This window comes from Sebastes umbrosus, chromosome 12, assembly GCF_015220745.1.
Source record: "Sebastes umbrosus isolate fSebUmb1 chromosome 12, fSebUmb1.pri, whole genome shotgun sequence".
In the NCBI taxonomy this organism is placed as follows: Eukaryota; Metazoa; Chordata; class Actinopteri; order Perciformes; family Sebastidae; genus Sebastes; species Sebastes umbrosus.
The window spans coordinates 17,334,297-17,350,184 of record NC_051280.1 but is presented as its reverse complement, the minus strand read 5'-3'; the positions used below and the strand labels follow the sequence as shown (position 1 = coordinate 17,350,184).

The following is a 15,888-nucleotide window of genomic DNA, read 5'->3' as shown; positions in this document are numbered from 1 at the left end:
AGGCGTTTTTCCTGAGGCCAGCATATTTCTTTTAATGCATTGCAATGGGTGCGCTACATATTTACGCTATGGTAAAAACGGCAGCGGCGCGACAAGGCACCGAACGTGTATTCTGCGCCGTGTGCTTTAAATGTTCAACTTTGGGTAAAACGCTACGCTTGCCACTGTCCCTTTTGAACCAGCTGTGTAATTACAGTGGAGGAGGGGCGGGACAAATAGCCCACCACAAAGATGTTATCAAATGTGTCTTATAATGGATATGTTGTGGTCATATTGTGTGTATTATGTAGGGCTGTCAATCGATTAAAATATTTAATCGTATTATTGTCCATAGCCAATAGCAAATTAATCGCACATTTTTTATCTGTTCAAAATGTACCTTGAAGGGAGATTTGTCAAGTATTTAATACTCTTATCAACATGGAAGTGGGCAAATATGCTTGCTTTATTCAAACAAACATATTATTATTGGAATATTGACAACACAAAACAATGACAAATATTGTCCAGAAACCCTCACAGGTACTGCATTTAGCATAAAAAATAGGCTCAAATCATAACAGGGCAAACTCAAGCCCAACAGGCAACAACAGCTGTCAGTGTGCTGACTTGACTTTGACTTGCCCCAAAACTGCATGTGATTATCATAAAGTGGGCATGTCTGTAAAGAGGAGACTTGTGGGTACCCATAGGACCCTTTTGAAAATGTCCGACAGTTTTTCCTCGCCAGAATTTAGCGGTTGGTACCAATGGATTCCTTAGGTTTACTTGTAGTTTCATATGATGCCAGTATCTTCACTCTAGCTTTAAAACTGAGCCCGGTACAACCTCTGGAACATTGATTTTGTTAATGCGTTAAACATATTAGTGGCATTAAAACAAATTTGCGCTGACGCTGCTTTTATTATTTTTACTATGGCCTTTATGTTGTCCTCATGTCTGGAGCACTGGACCAAATTAATTTCCCTATGTAGGATAATAAAGTTGATCTGAATCTGAACCAAACGATCGTACTCGCCGAGATGTTTCCTCGGCCACAAAATCTCATGAACCCACATGACCGGCGGGTCCGTCCTCTCTCCCTAAGTGCTTCAGCCTTCCCTTCATCCAGAGCAAGCCATATCTGTGGAGCAAGCATTCTACCTTGTGCCGTCATGTTTACTTCCACGGATATTCCGTATCATAGCAACCTAAAGCCACCAAAGCGTCTCATCTGAAAAAACGCTGCGCCTCCAAAACACTCTCAAGCGCTTTCAGCTGGGAAACAAACACTTTGGTGGACACGGCCCCCAAGACAGTAACTAAATAGGATATAACCTACAGTGAAATGTCTTGAAATAGCCATATTGTTTTCAAGTCAGAACCAATGTGGAGACTTGGGATGTGACTCGAACTTTAACCCAAAGGTTTTTTGGGCATATCAGCTTATCTAGCTACAGTTAGTAGAAGAAGCACTATTAAAACCTTTCCTTTCCAACATCCGTGATTCACTGTGGTGCAAGCTGTCCCTACACTTTGAGTTACCTGATGCTGGTGTCTGTCTGCGTGAAGCTCAGGGCTGCGTCTCCACTCCATGTGAGTTTTGCCAGCAGTGGAGTGGAGTATCAAGCAAATTAATGGTGAGCTGGGGATGCCAGTGGTAGCTAGCTATGCTGCCCACTCTGTCTAGACTGGAGACTCCACTGGCAGGAGAGAATGGATAGGAGTAGCATGATGGTGATGATATTAGAGCCCCCTGTCTGCAAACCTGCCTTGGAGCTACGCTGGCTCATTCATGACTGCTCACACAGCTTGCTTACGCTGCTCTGCATACATGTGCTCTCCTTTCACTAGCCTTTTCCTGTGGTCATGAACTGCCTCATCATTGGATTTAGCTCACAAGGCGATGCTTCCCCCCAACTGTGACAAGAGAAGCTTTAGGAGGTTTATCTTAAGCACCACAAAATAAGACTCAAGTTTCACCTGTTTTTTCAATCCACGTGTCATAATGTTCTCTAACCCCTAGGAGATATATCATTTGGGATTTTGGGTTGAAGACTATTAGACAATAGGAGTGGGAAAAACAATCGATTCACCGATTTTTATTTTACGATTTTGGAATATTTGTTTTTAATACCAGAATCGATACATTTGCTTCATTTGAGTCTATGCAGAGGTAGAAGGAAGTTACAGCTTTTATTGTTGTAGTCTGAGTAACGTAATGTCATATCCGTTCCATATCCGTCAACCAAAACAAACCGCAGCCGAAACGACAAAGCAGAAATGGCGGATGGTCTGTGTGGAAACGACCTGCACCCTCACATTTTAAATCCAACGTGGTAAACACTACACATACAATAAAGTATGGAAACACTTTGGGTTTCACACATTAGCCATGATGTCTAGCTCTGCTTTTCCTGGCAAAGCTGCATGCTTACTCTGACACGGACAGGAAACGTATCGTCTTGCGGTAACGTGCGGTCAAGCCAGCCGACGCTACAACTGTAGCGCACCCATATACTGACATTTATGTTAAATGCGTTCCAACGGCCCCGACGGAGGAGACCATGAATGTATAAAGAGAACAGAGCTAATGGGAGAGCTAGCTACGCACTTGGCGAAGTTAGCGGAAGTATATACACGTGTGACTACGTCCAGTTTTCAAAATAAGGTCTTAACAAAAGGAACTGTATATACTAAATACATATATAGAAATAAGATTGATTGGATTATATTCACCAGAAGTATAAAACATTACATGTCCCTTATAAATTAAAAGAAACACCCCTAATTTGTGAGGGAAATGTCTTAATAAATAATCCCTGACAATGACTGATATATTTGACTTCAGGACTTCTCTGACTACACGCATGCTGAAAATTAAACCTTTTTACTGTATTAATTAAGATATTTTCCAAAGTAAAAGTCCCTTGAAGTGTATGATTCAACTTTTTCCTATGGTCTAGTGTTAAAAAAGTTTTAATCGTAATATTGAATTGGCACCCAAGTATCTTGAGAGTATCTAATCGGGAGATAGGTGAATCGTCCCAGCCCTATTAGACAAATGGTTAAAATGTTATCTTATTTTTTGCAATGTGCTTGATATTCCTGCCCCAAGTAAGAGGGAATTTTATTTCAATAATGTGCTGAAATTTACTTATATATTTGCAGACTTGTTTTACCTATGGCTTTGTTATGTGAGATCATGACTACGCTGCCAACCGCGCGCACATGTAATGTAATTAAAGTCATTAACCAGAGCTGTTTATCACCTGCCAGGATTCTCCACCACTCAGGGTTTAACAGCAGGCTTACCGTGACTCAACTGACAGATGCTGTTAGATCCATTCTGTGACTGCAAGTTAGACCCGACTTAAGGCCTCTGCTGCATTAATCAAAGCCGCGTATTTATCTTAGCCATTACCTTATTCACTGTAGACGATGTAGGAAGCAGGGCGTTAATATGAATGAGAATGTGTGTTCGGCTTGGTCAATAGTTGAAGGCTGGAGATGGTTGGAGGCCCATCTCCTAATTGACTTTCTGGCATCGGCACCGGATGAGCACCTGCAAGCTGCACAGTCATGAGCCCAGAGCACACAGACCCTGGGATGTTGGTTGTCATGGTTACTCCCTTCCCTGGCAGAGATGCTTAGCAGGTGCATGCGTGTGTCAGGATCAGTGTGACATGGGAACTTGTGGATTGAAATGGTGGGTGCCTCGTTAAGACTGAGCTATCTGTACGGTCAGAGGCTGTCTGGCAGAATATTGGCTCGGTGTGTGGATGCCTGATAGCCAGGAATGACTAGTTCTATTCATGCCAGACTAGTCAAATGCATTGATGTCTTTAATACAAAACCAAATGGAGAGAGGGGATAGGAGATGCTACAAAACCAAATGAAGAGAGAGGATAGGAGACACTAGATTAATACTAAAACACCTTAGGAAGCGTATAAAGGCTTGCCTCATTGTGACTGCTTGTTACTCGAAAGCCACTCCTTTTCAGTAACACTTCTGTCACATCCTTTTCAAGGCTACTGCAACATTAAATCCGAGCAGTGAAATTAATGTTATATCCATATATAATGTATAACCTTTACTGATGCTGATCTTGAGCCGTATAGAATTCTCTTTTTCATTTTTTTGGCTCAAGAGATAATTGATGATCTGCAGGTTGAGATTTTAGTCCTTCAGTGGTTTTACTATAGGGAGAAGAGTCAGATCGGTTTCAATGGAATTGCATTGCCAGGCAACAGCTTGGGTCCACGTTTACTTCCGGTCAGCTTATGTCATTCACATAGGTTGCGTCCGAAATTCCATACTAACATGCTATTTAGCACTCTAAAACAGTATGTGAGAACTGTTAAGGATGTCCGAAACCATAGTATGAAACCAATAGTACATGAATTGCATACTATTTCCGGTGAAATATTACAGTATGCAACGCGGGACACTATGGCGGCATAAACATCCCACAATGCAATGCGGTAATTCATAACAGACGTTGACGGACAGCTCGGTAACGTCAATAACACTTCAATTTAAGTGTTTAAGTATAAGATTTCAGTTTACCAGGCGTAATATATTTTAAATTAATTCAGACTTTGATTCTCACAAACCATCATTTTGGTCACATGAATTTGGCACAGGTTACCATGGTTACGCATCTCCAACCAGCAAGGAGGCTCTCAGGAAGTGAAATGTAAATTACTGCTCAGTGCGTCCAAAAAGATACATACTACTGTTTATCCACACAAAAGTATGTTGAACGATAGTACATATATTGGGTAGGTAGTGCATAGTATGCAATTTCGGACGCATGATGCAAGAAGAAATATTTCTTTTCTCTCAACCAGTTTGACTGCCAAGCACAGAATTTCCCCATGGTCCACTATTTTTTTATTCCCTTACCACTTTATCTTTAATGTGTTCAGTCTCTCCAGCCTTTTAGTTCTCTCTATTGATGAATAAATATCCATTTCATTGTATGTAATCTTTTTGATAATGAACCCTCTTTCTTTTAGAAGTCTCAGTGGGAGCAGACGTTGAGAAGCAGGTTACTGAACCTTCTATCAACAAAATCCTAACAGAATTCAAACTAGGTTTGTACACACACACACACACACACACACACACACACACACAGTCTAATTTGCATTGTGGAACCTTGTATTGATTTGCATTAATGTAACAGTGATTGTTGTTGTAAAGTTTGTGTTGGTAAAGTAGTGTTATTATGGTAAGGATGGCCTTTGAGCATGGTGAACGGCGTTACCATGGTTTTGCACTCGCCGGCTCACGCTACCGCGGCCTTGGAAAGAGAGGAGTGAGCGGAGGGGTATTCAGTTGTTTGCAATCTGCAACCACACCAGTAGATGTCGCCAAATCCTACACACTGTACCTTTTAAAATGCTTGGACAATGTTAGCATAACACTATATTGGTTTACACTTCTGTACTCTACCCAAATATGTTCTTCTGACCACCGTGTGTTTCCTCCTACAGAAACAAAACCAGCAGCAAGAGCCCAGCTTACAGCTACAGAGAGTCCTGCGTCTTCAGCGACTCCCAGCCAGGAGTCTGAGTCTTTTCCAGCCCAGCTCTCTATGGAGACACTACAGACACAGGATACCACGTTACAAATCAAACCAGCAAAGACAGAGGCCAGCCCCGAGCAGGGCATGGCCGACCCCAGCACAAAGGATTTTAAGGCCATCATCTCAACCACCAAAGAACCAAGTACTGCATCAGTACCTTTCACGGACCAACCAATGGAAGTCTCACTACCCCAGCCTTCAAGTATGGATGTAGTCAGGGCTTCATTCCTGGAAACTGCTCCAGAAGAACTTAACAAGGAGAGGATGGAGGGCATTTTTCACAGGAACCTGGCAGAGACTGTTACGCCCTCAGCCTCTAGTACACCAGAGGAGATGTACACTACACCGGAGAGCAAGCCCAGTCTGTCATTTCAGCCTTCAGAGGAGAAACCACTCAAGACATCCGTGGAAAGGTTGGCGGAAATGGTTGCCTCTCCTTGCCACTCCTCCCCTCTGGGCCGAGGGGCATCTCCCAGAGAGCTGTCTCAGACACAGATCCTACCTTCACTGGACCACAGCAGTGTAATAACCACCACCACCCTTATACCACTCACCCCGAAGATTGGAATGGGAAAACCAGCCATCACCAAGAGGAAGTTTTCTCCTGGGAGGCCAAGGGTGAAACAGGTAGGAACCTGTTATCATGTCACAGAAGACCACTGTTTTGTTTCCGTGTCATTGACAGGCTCGTTCTGCCTCATTCGCTGTCCCAGCCCAAGTAATACACCCCTGGCTAATAATTGATGCTCTTACTTTGTGTACTCCTAAATGATGTGAGTGCAAGTTTCCTCAGTGTTCTACTCTATGAAGGTGGATTAGGTGTTTTGGTGGTACTGGGTTGGTTGAAGCGGCTTATACGATTATGTTTTTATATATTTTTTTCTATGGCTAAAACACCTTTTCTTCAGAGTCTTCACCATATTCCTCCTCATTTCACTCTGTTGTGTCCACGTCACAAAAACGTGCCACCTTATTGTCCCAGGATGAGCATTCATCAAGTCCCACATTTCAGTGATCATTACCATTTCCATGTCCTAGTTATCTCCTATTATACCATCAACTGCAGTGGGCCACAAGTGACTGTGAAAAAACTTTTAATCCCCTAATATTAGTGTCCCAGTGTCGTTAAAACAAATGGATTATAATAGAGATGCTGCATGTAGACTCTCTCAGACAAATAATAATGGGAATAGAATCACACCCATGGCTATAATATATTATGAATGATGCTGGTAAGGATAGATTAATTTAGTTAGCAAAATGTGTTTTTTTCCCCCCAGATATATCCCATCTCTTAAATAAACATTATATGGCTCAAACTAATTTGTTACACATGGCCTGGGGGAAATCTATTCCAGAAATTTGAATGTTGCTCCTCTTTAGTCCGATGTGCTCATGTGCTGACGCAATTCCCCTTGTTTTGTCAACATGCCAAACATACGCCGTCGTCATGACGAGAGGATGTAGGGCCTCTTTCTTGCTGTATGGTGCCATGATGCCCTGGCAAATTTTGCTGTGTGAAATGCAACTAACACAATTGTGCTCTCCAGTTTTGCCTTTACAAAGACTCTATTAGAAACTTGTATGCATGAAAACTCTAAGGATTGGCTCTAACACAGGCCGTAACCTAATAACCTGTTCATGTTTTGGCACATCCGATGCTTTCTAATACTTAAGCCCTGCATAGATGGATGTGTACCGAGTAGTTCCCAAGTGGCTACATTAGAAGCTCACTACATCTCTCTAACATCTTTGTATGTTTTTGTTTCTTCGCTGGCTTTGTTTTTAAGTTGCTGCATTTTGTCGCCCTCCTCCCTCCCTCCCTCTCTCTCACTCTCTCACCCGCCCCCCCCCCTTACCTTAGGGTGCATGGAGCCCCCATAGCAGTGTGAGCTCCCCCTTGTCCTGGTCGCCAGACCAGCTAGAGGGGTGGGACATCTCAAAGGCGAGGCATCCCTCTGGCAGCCCCGGCTGGAGCATCAGAGTGGTAAATACTGTGGCTCACCAGAGACGGCGGGGCAGCAGCTGCCCTCTGTTAGCCCTCTGTTTACCCTCGTGACATACACTCCCTGAGTGTTCCTGAACGTCACTGAGATGTATATCACAGCCTAACAATCACCACCACCTTACAGTGAGAAGAAGAGATTCAAAGACCAATCGCTAAGCTAATGACTTTATGAAGTAGAACCGAAAGATATGGCTGTATTGAAAATGGGTTTTGCTGGCTTTGCTGTTGAATTGATAGAGCAAGGCCAGGTGTAATAAGACCTTCCACAGTCTAAATATCTGGCTAATAATTTTTACTAATCAATGTGTCCTGTTTCCTCTTTGTCAGCCGTGCTCTCTCCTTCGTCTTATTCAAACCTGTTAAAGTATTTATTTATATATTTTTTTCTTCTTTGATTTTGACTTTGTGAAAAGTCTGTTGCAGTTGGTTGCCATGGTGACAATCATTACTCTTGGCAAGGCCGGGGTGAGGGTTAATTTGTCTGCAGTGGTAGGGGTTCAGTCTAGGTTAAACACCATTGAACAGTGTGTCTGTATGGAGGCACAGTGGATGGGAGGGTCTTCGGTTTGGGATTGGTGTCTGAGGAGGTGGGGTAACTGAGGAGGGGTTTTAGGGGCAGGAGCTGGAAGATTCAGTTAGACTTAAGTTTGACGGAGGCCTCCTGGCGGAAATATGCCAAAGGCACAGTGGATCTCACATTGCTAGAACAACAGCTGAGAGGCCTTTTCTCAAGTCTCTCTTCCTGGCAGTCTGGCTGAAATTGTAGTGTACCTCTCAAATAACCGTAATTTCTATCAAAATGTCAAGAATCAGGTTGATTGATTTATTTTTTTTTCTTTTCTTGATGTAAAAGTATCTAAGAAATTAAAGGGGAACTACGCCCATTTTCTGAATTCATACATGTTATTCCTATGGTCTAAGACAGTCATAAAAATATTGGTAAACATGAACAACTCTCTCCCAAATCCAAAAACTAGAGTGCTAAAACTCAAATTTCTGATGTCATCAAGTAAAAAGTGTGGAGCTCCTCCATAGACAATGAGTTGGGAAAGTTATAGGTGACACTGAGAGCACCCAGTGGAATGTTCTGAGTATATGGGAACATTTTCTGTTTCACAACTGACAACACTACAATAGAATAAAGCTCATTTGGGTCTAAAAAGAAAACAAACCTTCTGTGGGTCACAAAAACAGTCTCCCATTCATTGTCCATGGAGCAGCTTCAGACTTAACACCCTATGACCTCACAAGTTTGAGACTTACTTCTCTGGTTGAGAGAGAGTAGCTCATGTTCAACAGTATTGATTGAACTTTACTAGGTCATGGAAATAACTTATTGGAATTCTTAATTTAGGTGGTGTTTCCCTTTAAGATTTCTGATGTAATCTTTACCCCCTTTTTTTTTTTTTTTTAAATTTACAGATCTTTTCAAAGACATAACAATGCCAACATAAATACTTGAATGTAAATCACTTATGATCCAGGGTGCACTTGCAGCATCAGCTTGCATCCATACAACCAACACTACAAAATGACTTGCTACAACTGGATGATCAATGCTCTTCCTGTTGTGCAGCCTGTGGATTCAGAATATATACAGACCTAAAAGTGGTGAAAGGTTCCTTTTAAATCTTTGTCTGTCCACTGAGCAAACTATGACTGGGAACGATTCAGCGTGTGTGAAAGAGAAACAAACTTTTGCAAACACGTGGAGCTTGCGTCTGCCCATTTCAGTTTGTACGATGGAGAGTTGTCATTGTCCCTGTGCTCCCCCTACAATGTGTCTATATCCACTCCTCGTACTGCACATTTTCTGACTTTTCTTTGTCTTTCCTCCACAGGGTCGAGGCTCAGGCTTCCCCGGGAGGAGGAGGCCCAGAGGGGCTGGTCTGTCAGGTAGAGCTGGACGCGGCAGGGCCAGAGGCAAGAATGGAGTGAGTCCCGGCATGAACCCTGGGGTATGTGCTGTCAGCTGGCTGACATCTTGACATCTTCGGCAAATATTGCACAATATGCAAAGCAGTGTTTGTTTTCCCTGCAGCTGAAGACGTGGATGCTGTATTGTAAGCAGCATTGATGTTAATGACAGAGTAAACTGTTTACTGGTTTAATTTTATGGTAAAGACTGCACATTACCTGAGGGCCATGATGACTCAGCATTTGTGAATAATAGATAGTAATAGCTGATAGTAACTATGTGTATCCTTAAATGAATCATATTAACTCTTATGACTATGTGTCGTGAAAATTATGACACTGCTTACATCATCATCATCACACTATGTCATGTTTGTTTATTTGTGTATTTTCATCACTGATCTGCAGGTCATCACAATAGAAACACCATACCCAGTCAAGGACGAGGAGGAGAACGCCATGCATAACACAGTGGTCATATTCTCCAGCAATGACAGTTTCACGCTAAAACAGGTTTTTGTTTGTTTATTACTTAAGAGTGTTGCTGATGTATTTCATTTTGAATCCTCATCCATTAATTTCTCTATTCACTTAGATGGCCTGACATTAAATCTGTGCTTAAAGACCCACTGGAGAGCATTAATTGAGGAGAGATACTGCCTGCAGGAAATGCAGTCGATTATGTAACACAGGATCATATTAAAATGTTATTGTTTCTTACTTTCTGCCTTCAAAGTTCCTGTACTGAATTTATTTCTGTAAAGAATAACTGACTTATAGCTACTATCCAATATTCATCAAGGTTTTAGAGACAGCAGTAACTGTGAAGTGAGCAATAGCAGTAGAGCAGAATTAGTAATTCAGAGGTTAAAATCCTGTATTGTTAGAGAATATCTATTCATATACAGCGACTAGGCAATTAAACAATACAGCCGAGGTGCTGCCTACCAAGGCACCAACCCCTCAGTGGCTCAAGTGAAACCGATCAGTGCTTAAGAGACTGTTCTGTCGAGCTCTCAGCTGTGAATGTGGGTAAAAAGGGTTCACTCAATCAGTAAATAGGTATATTGGAAACCGCTTATAGTGATCACGTCTGTCCGGGTCAAATTGATCACTGTAAGCGGATGATTACTATAACCAAATTTTTGTTGTTGTGCATCATTTGTCATGCAAATTACCATCTAATTGACATTTGTATATTTATTACATGAATACAAAGTAATGAAACGGACTGCTTCGCAATTTACTGGATCGCTGCCAATTCTTCTGCCTTCTCCCTCACCGAGGGAGACGCATTGCTGTTTTTGGCCGGCTCTGCTACGCGAGCGTGCATGCAGAACGGTGCCCCTTTGCCGGGGATCTTCGCTCGCTCACCTGGCAGCGGCATGGAGGGAGACGGGCGCCGGTCTGCATGTGTGCCTCAGAGCCGATTGAGGATCGGCAAAGTTTCACTTGGGGGGGCATTATGTGACCAGACATTATCAATCCACTTGATGAGGGCGGCTTCAACCACAGGTGCTTTCCCCGTGCGCATTCGTTTTTATTCAGAGAAAATTACTTTCCTTTTCCCGTTATATCATCGTACATGCAGCACAGGTATCCAGCCGGAACGCAGATGCTCCGCGAGGCAAAGCATGATAAACTGAGACTGAAGCAGACTAGTTTCTTTGTTTTGTTTTTCAACACAAAAACTTATATTAACTGGAAAAAATAAGAATTACAAAAATGGTAGTATTCAAGCTTTTGAATTTCAGTGTCTGAACTGAAATGCCTTAGCAAAATGCAGTAACTCCTGATGTCTCATTTCCTTTCAGGACATGTGTGTGGTGTGTGGGAGTTTTGGCCTTGGTGCAGAGGGCCGTCTTTTGGCCTGCGCTCAATGTGGGCAGTGCTACCATCCATTCTGTGTTGGCATAAAGGTACATTTACTATTGACCTTGTACACCACGCACACAGTATACTAGAAGTACATAGCAGAAATACCATTCATTGCACATAGGCCTACACATAAATGTCTCATTGCTACTTTGACAGATCACCAAGGTGGTACTGAGTAAAGGCTGGCGTTGTTTGGAGTGCACGGTTTGCGAGGCCTGTGGCCAGGCCACCGATCCTGGCCGTTTGCTTCTGTGTGATGACTGTGACATCAGCTATCACACCTACTGCCTGGACCCTCCGTTGCAAAACGTGCCCAAGGACAGCTGGAAGTGCAAATGGTGAGTGATGTGTGATCATGTCAGCCAAATTAGCTTCAAACAGACTCTCATTTAAATTCGAATTGAATTTATGTTAAGTTTATTAAAAGCATGCAGCAATAGTACATATTGATCACTCTGTTGTTTGTTGTTATAGTAAACAGTTAATGCAATTCACCACACCTCATCCAGATCAATAAATAGCTCTCTTTTTAGTTACCCATCTTAGTTTGAAAATCACCCCAAAAAACCTTCTTTTCCAACTATGCACAGGCATGTAAAGTGAATATGTTTATGGAGAGGGGATCAACTGACTTCAAGATTCCTTTTGAAAATGACAAATGAACAAGAAATATTCATAATTCATATTTGCAGCATGTGGACAGTAAAGTGAGTCGGCGGGGTTCTTGCAGCACAGTTAATCTGTGTTATCCTCTTAGAAGCAACCTGGGTAGAATGACCTCTGTCCTCCCTGTCTCCTGCAGGTGTGTGTCCTGTACTCAGTGTGGCACCACTACACCAGGCCTAAGGTGTGAGTGGCAGAATAATTACACCCAGTGTGCACCGTGTGCGAGCCTTGCAACATGCCCCATCTGCCTGGTGGACTACAGCGAAGGCACTGTGATTGTGCAGTGCCGCCAATGTGACAGGTGTGTTTCTACAAAACGTGTCGGCTCAGGATAACTGGTCTCTACTAATTCATACGTAATTGGTTCTTATCTAAACCTTCTCTTCTACCCACAGATGGTTCCATGCATCTTGTCAGGGTCTCCATTCAGACGAAGATGTAGAAAAAGCTGCAGACAGTTGCTTTGACTGCACAATGTGCCGAGCTTTTAAGACCACTAAAGGTGAGAGAGCAGTGATTCCTCCACACGTTGTGTGTGTGTGTGTGTGTGTGTGTGTGTGTGTGTGTGCGCGTGTGCGTGTGCGTGTGCGTGTGCGTCTGTGTCTGTGTCTGTGTGTATAATGTACAGTGAATAGACTCAACTATTGACTTTTGATCTTCCCGTCTCTGCTGTTTTGTTTTTAATGGCTTTTGTGTGTCCTGTGCTGCTGCAGTTGTGACCAAGGCCAGAGACGCCATTGAGCCTGTAATGATGACGCAGATTGTCACAAAGGCTAAAGAAATAGGTAAGCTCAGAGCTTCAAAATCAATGGATTATAAATAGCCTGAAAGAAAATGTTTCTCTCTACAATATGGTGATTTGGCTATACGTTTATACAGTATATGCTGATTCTAGCCACGTTTTTTTTCGGTCTTTTTAGATCTGTCTAGGACCTACACCCAGGATGGTGTTTGTTTGACAGAGTCGGGGCTTTGCCAGCTCCAGAGCTTGTCTGCGACGGCGTCACGGCGCAGGAAACCCAAGCCGAAGCTGAAGCTGAAGATCATTAACCAGAACAGTGTGGCAGTGCTTCAGGCTCCTCTAGACCCCCTCTCAGAGCTCTCTCGTGATGAAGACATAGAGGACAACAGAGGTACTTGTTTTCTCGCACAAGCTTCTTCTTTCATATCAGTCTGCTTATCAGTGGCCTTCAGTACAATAGTGACTTGGACTTGGCTTAGAGTATTGGCTTTTTGTGTGTATTTTCTTTCATCCAGTTTGACTTTTAATGTTTTTCACCATTAATACAGCTGCACAGTTCACACTTAAAATTACTAAAACCGACCTAATTCTGATATGTTTGACAGTTCTGCACTTAAAGGTCCCATAGTGTAGAAAGTGAAATGTCTTTTTTGATTATAAAGCAGGTGTAGGTGCTATATAAAATGTTAAAGTATCAAAACGCTTGCTGACATTTTCTCAAATATCATTAGTTGAAACTGTTGGTCGCTGCTTATTTTGCTGCGCTTTACAAACCCAATCAAATGTTTTTTAAGCTCTACAGTGTGTTTCAATAAATAAAGTAAGTATCTGGAATGGGTTTTGCTTCAGATATTCAATACCAATTAATTAAAAAAAGAGTACCATGATCAGCCCTGGTACGATCCAGATGATCGGCATGAGATACCCCTAATTAGTAGTAATAAAATTAGTTTTTTATTTAAGTCAATAGGAGAAAAAAAAAAAAGTGTATGGGAAAAGAAAGTCTCACTGGAAAATAAGGTCTTTAGTAATGGAACTGGTGAACTTAATTTCAATCAGGCTAATGTCCTGCCACTGAGTGCGGTTCAGATAGAATTGACCCTGGTGGCTGCGTTGAGGGGCCTGGCCAGGGTGTTTTCTGCCGCAGGGCTGTCACTCATCATCAACGCTCTCTCCGTCTTGCAGAGGCGGAGCTCCTAGACTGTGAGGCAAAGTCTGACTCGAGCCTGGAGCGAGAGCCAGCAGAAGACGACTCCAAGGGGGCCGACGGCGGCAAGAAGAGGAAGAGGAAACCGTACCGGCCGGGTAGGGCACCTGATTGAAGGAGACAGCTCCTCTGAAGCGTAAAATGGTGCAGTACATGCCCGACGTTGTAGCTGTAGCAAAGCACTGCCATCTCAGGGCCTCTGATGTACACAGGGCTCTATCTAATGTTTCTGAGCCCTCATGCTGAACGCACCGGACAATTAATAGAACCAAAGAATCAAACTCTAATCATATCACCTCCATGATTGAAATAAAAAGTGCTTTTTCGGGAGTATATTTGTTGATTAATTGCTAATAAAGGAATCTCCTTCTCAAGGCATTGGTGGGTTCATGGTCCGCCAAAGGAGCCGTCCAGGTCAAGGTCCAGGCAAAGCCAAACGAGCCCTCTGCAGAAAGGATTCCACTGGCTCCGTGTCAGAGAATCCCTTTGGAAAAGACGAGGGTCTGTACACCAAGAATATCTACACACATCAACAGTAGATTGTCCCCTCATCTGTCATTTTATGTTTTTATATGTGATGTCATTTTTCTGTTTGTTGTAGGATGGTCAGAGGCGCTGCCTGACACCCCGGTGGATGAGATGCCGCCTGGACCAGAAGTCCCAGAAAAAATAAAGAAACGCTACCGAAAGAAGAAAACAAAACTGGAGGAAGCTTTTCCCGCCTACCTGCAGGTCTGTCACCTTTTATAGCACACTACTGTTTGGCATGAACAGTAAGTTAATACTGTGTATAAACTGCATGGATATATGATATTACATTGTTATATCCGTTTATAACCACATAGAGTAAACCCCTATATAACCTTTCTGGGGGTATTAGGAGTGGGGGAAAATCCATACAGCATAGTATCGCATTATTTTGCGTGGCAATATTGTATATTGTATTGTAAACCATGTTTTGTTAGCAGGGAAGAATGCTAAATATTGCTTTAAGTTGCGCTAAATTTTGGCGATGAAAAGCTGGCATGGCCATTTTCAAAGGGGTCCCTTGACCTCTGACCTCAAGATATGCGAATGAAAACTCTGAGATGAACAGAGTGAAAACTGTATCTTATTAGATGAAACAGATGTTGACAAACTGCATAATTTGCAGTTGAAAAAACATAATAAATTGCAATATATCTATCTTATCGCAATACTCAGCATATTGCAAAATGTTTAAAATCACAGTAATATTGTGGGGCCTCTGGTGATTCCCACTCCTAATTATAACTCTGTGTTCAATGTGTTATTTAATTAAAAACTCTTTCTCAATTTTGTTCAAAAATATCTACAAATAACTACCGTAAAAAATTCAAATATTAATTTTATTCCACTCATTTTGTCAAAGTGGGGTACCACATTTTAAAACATTATATATTCTAAAAGGCACCTTTGTGACGAGAACAAATATTGCGTTAGATAAAACGGCTTATTTCATCAGTTGATTGCAAATCTATTTTTGTTTTATTGTTATGCAAGCCTCTTGTTCATATGCAAAGATTGTCTGGTCTTGTCATGCCATATCTTCATAAAATGCCTTTTATCTCACCCTTGGGAAGGTTGGGAATCCAGAGTACATTGCCTGGAAACCACTTACAGAACCCCGGTGCACGGTGCCCCTTCTGTGATCTTTTTTTTTTTTTGAAAGAGGAACAGCCTAAAGGAACTCACTGCAGAGGATACTCCTCTCTGATCGTGCTCTTTAAATGGCTCCTGTCTGGGTTGTGAATTGACGTACAAAAGCTTAACCGGAGATGACTTCAAGGCTCCTTGTCTCTAGCCAGTATCTCAGTGTCACCTTTAGTTGGCCAAAACATAGATATATGTGATGTGCATTAAGACACCAGCAGCTGTC

At 42.4% G+C, this 15,888-nt stretch overlaps 1 protein-coding gene across 7 annotated transcripts in view; it reads left to right on the top strand.

Annotated features, from left to right (window-relative positions):
- The window catches only part of kmt2cb (lysine (K)-specific methyltransferase 2Cb), a 78,417-nt gene that overhangs the window by 31,808 nt on the left and 30,721 nt on the right, over nucleotides 1-15,888 (top strand). For 6 of the 7 annotated variants that reach the window (XM_037788119.1, XM_037788123.1, XM_037788120.1 and 3 more), the window contains exons 13-26: nucleotides 5,002-5,079; nucleotides 5,482-6,200; nucleotides 7,438-7,560; nucleotides 9,423-9,539; nucleotides 9,907-10,011; nucleotides 11,313-11,417; nucleotides 11,533-11,714; nucleotides 12,179-12,343; nucleotides 12,438-12,544; nucleotides 12,756-12,827; nucleotides 12,963-13,175; nucleotides 13,970-14,089; nucleotides 14,367-14,492; nucleotides 14,593-14,723. In XM_037788119.1, coding sequence (XP_037644047.1) covers nucleotides 5,002-5,079; nucleotides 5,482-6,200; nucleotides 7,438-7,560; nucleotides 9,423-9,539; nucleotides 9,907-10,011; nucleotides 11,313-11,417; nucleotides 11,533-11,714; nucleotides 12,179-12,343; nucleotides 12,438-12,544; nucleotides 12,756-12,827; nucleotides 12,963-13,175; nucleotides 13,970-14,089; nucleotides 14,367-14,492; nucleotides 14,593-14,723 — 2,363 coding nt within the window. The remainder of the gene's footprint in view (nucleotides 1-5,001; nucleotides 5,080-5,481; nucleotides 6,201-7,437; nucleotides 7,561-9,422; nucleotides 9,540-9,906; nucleotides 10,012-11,312; nucleotides 11,418-11,532; nucleotides 11,715-12,178; nucleotides 12,344-12,437; nucleotides 12,545-12,755; nucleotides 12,828-12,962; nucleotides 13,176-13,969; nucleotides 14,090-14,366; nucleotides 14,493-14,592; nucleotides 14,724-15,888) is intronic. The other variant, XM_037788122.1, reaches the window with a different exon arrangement.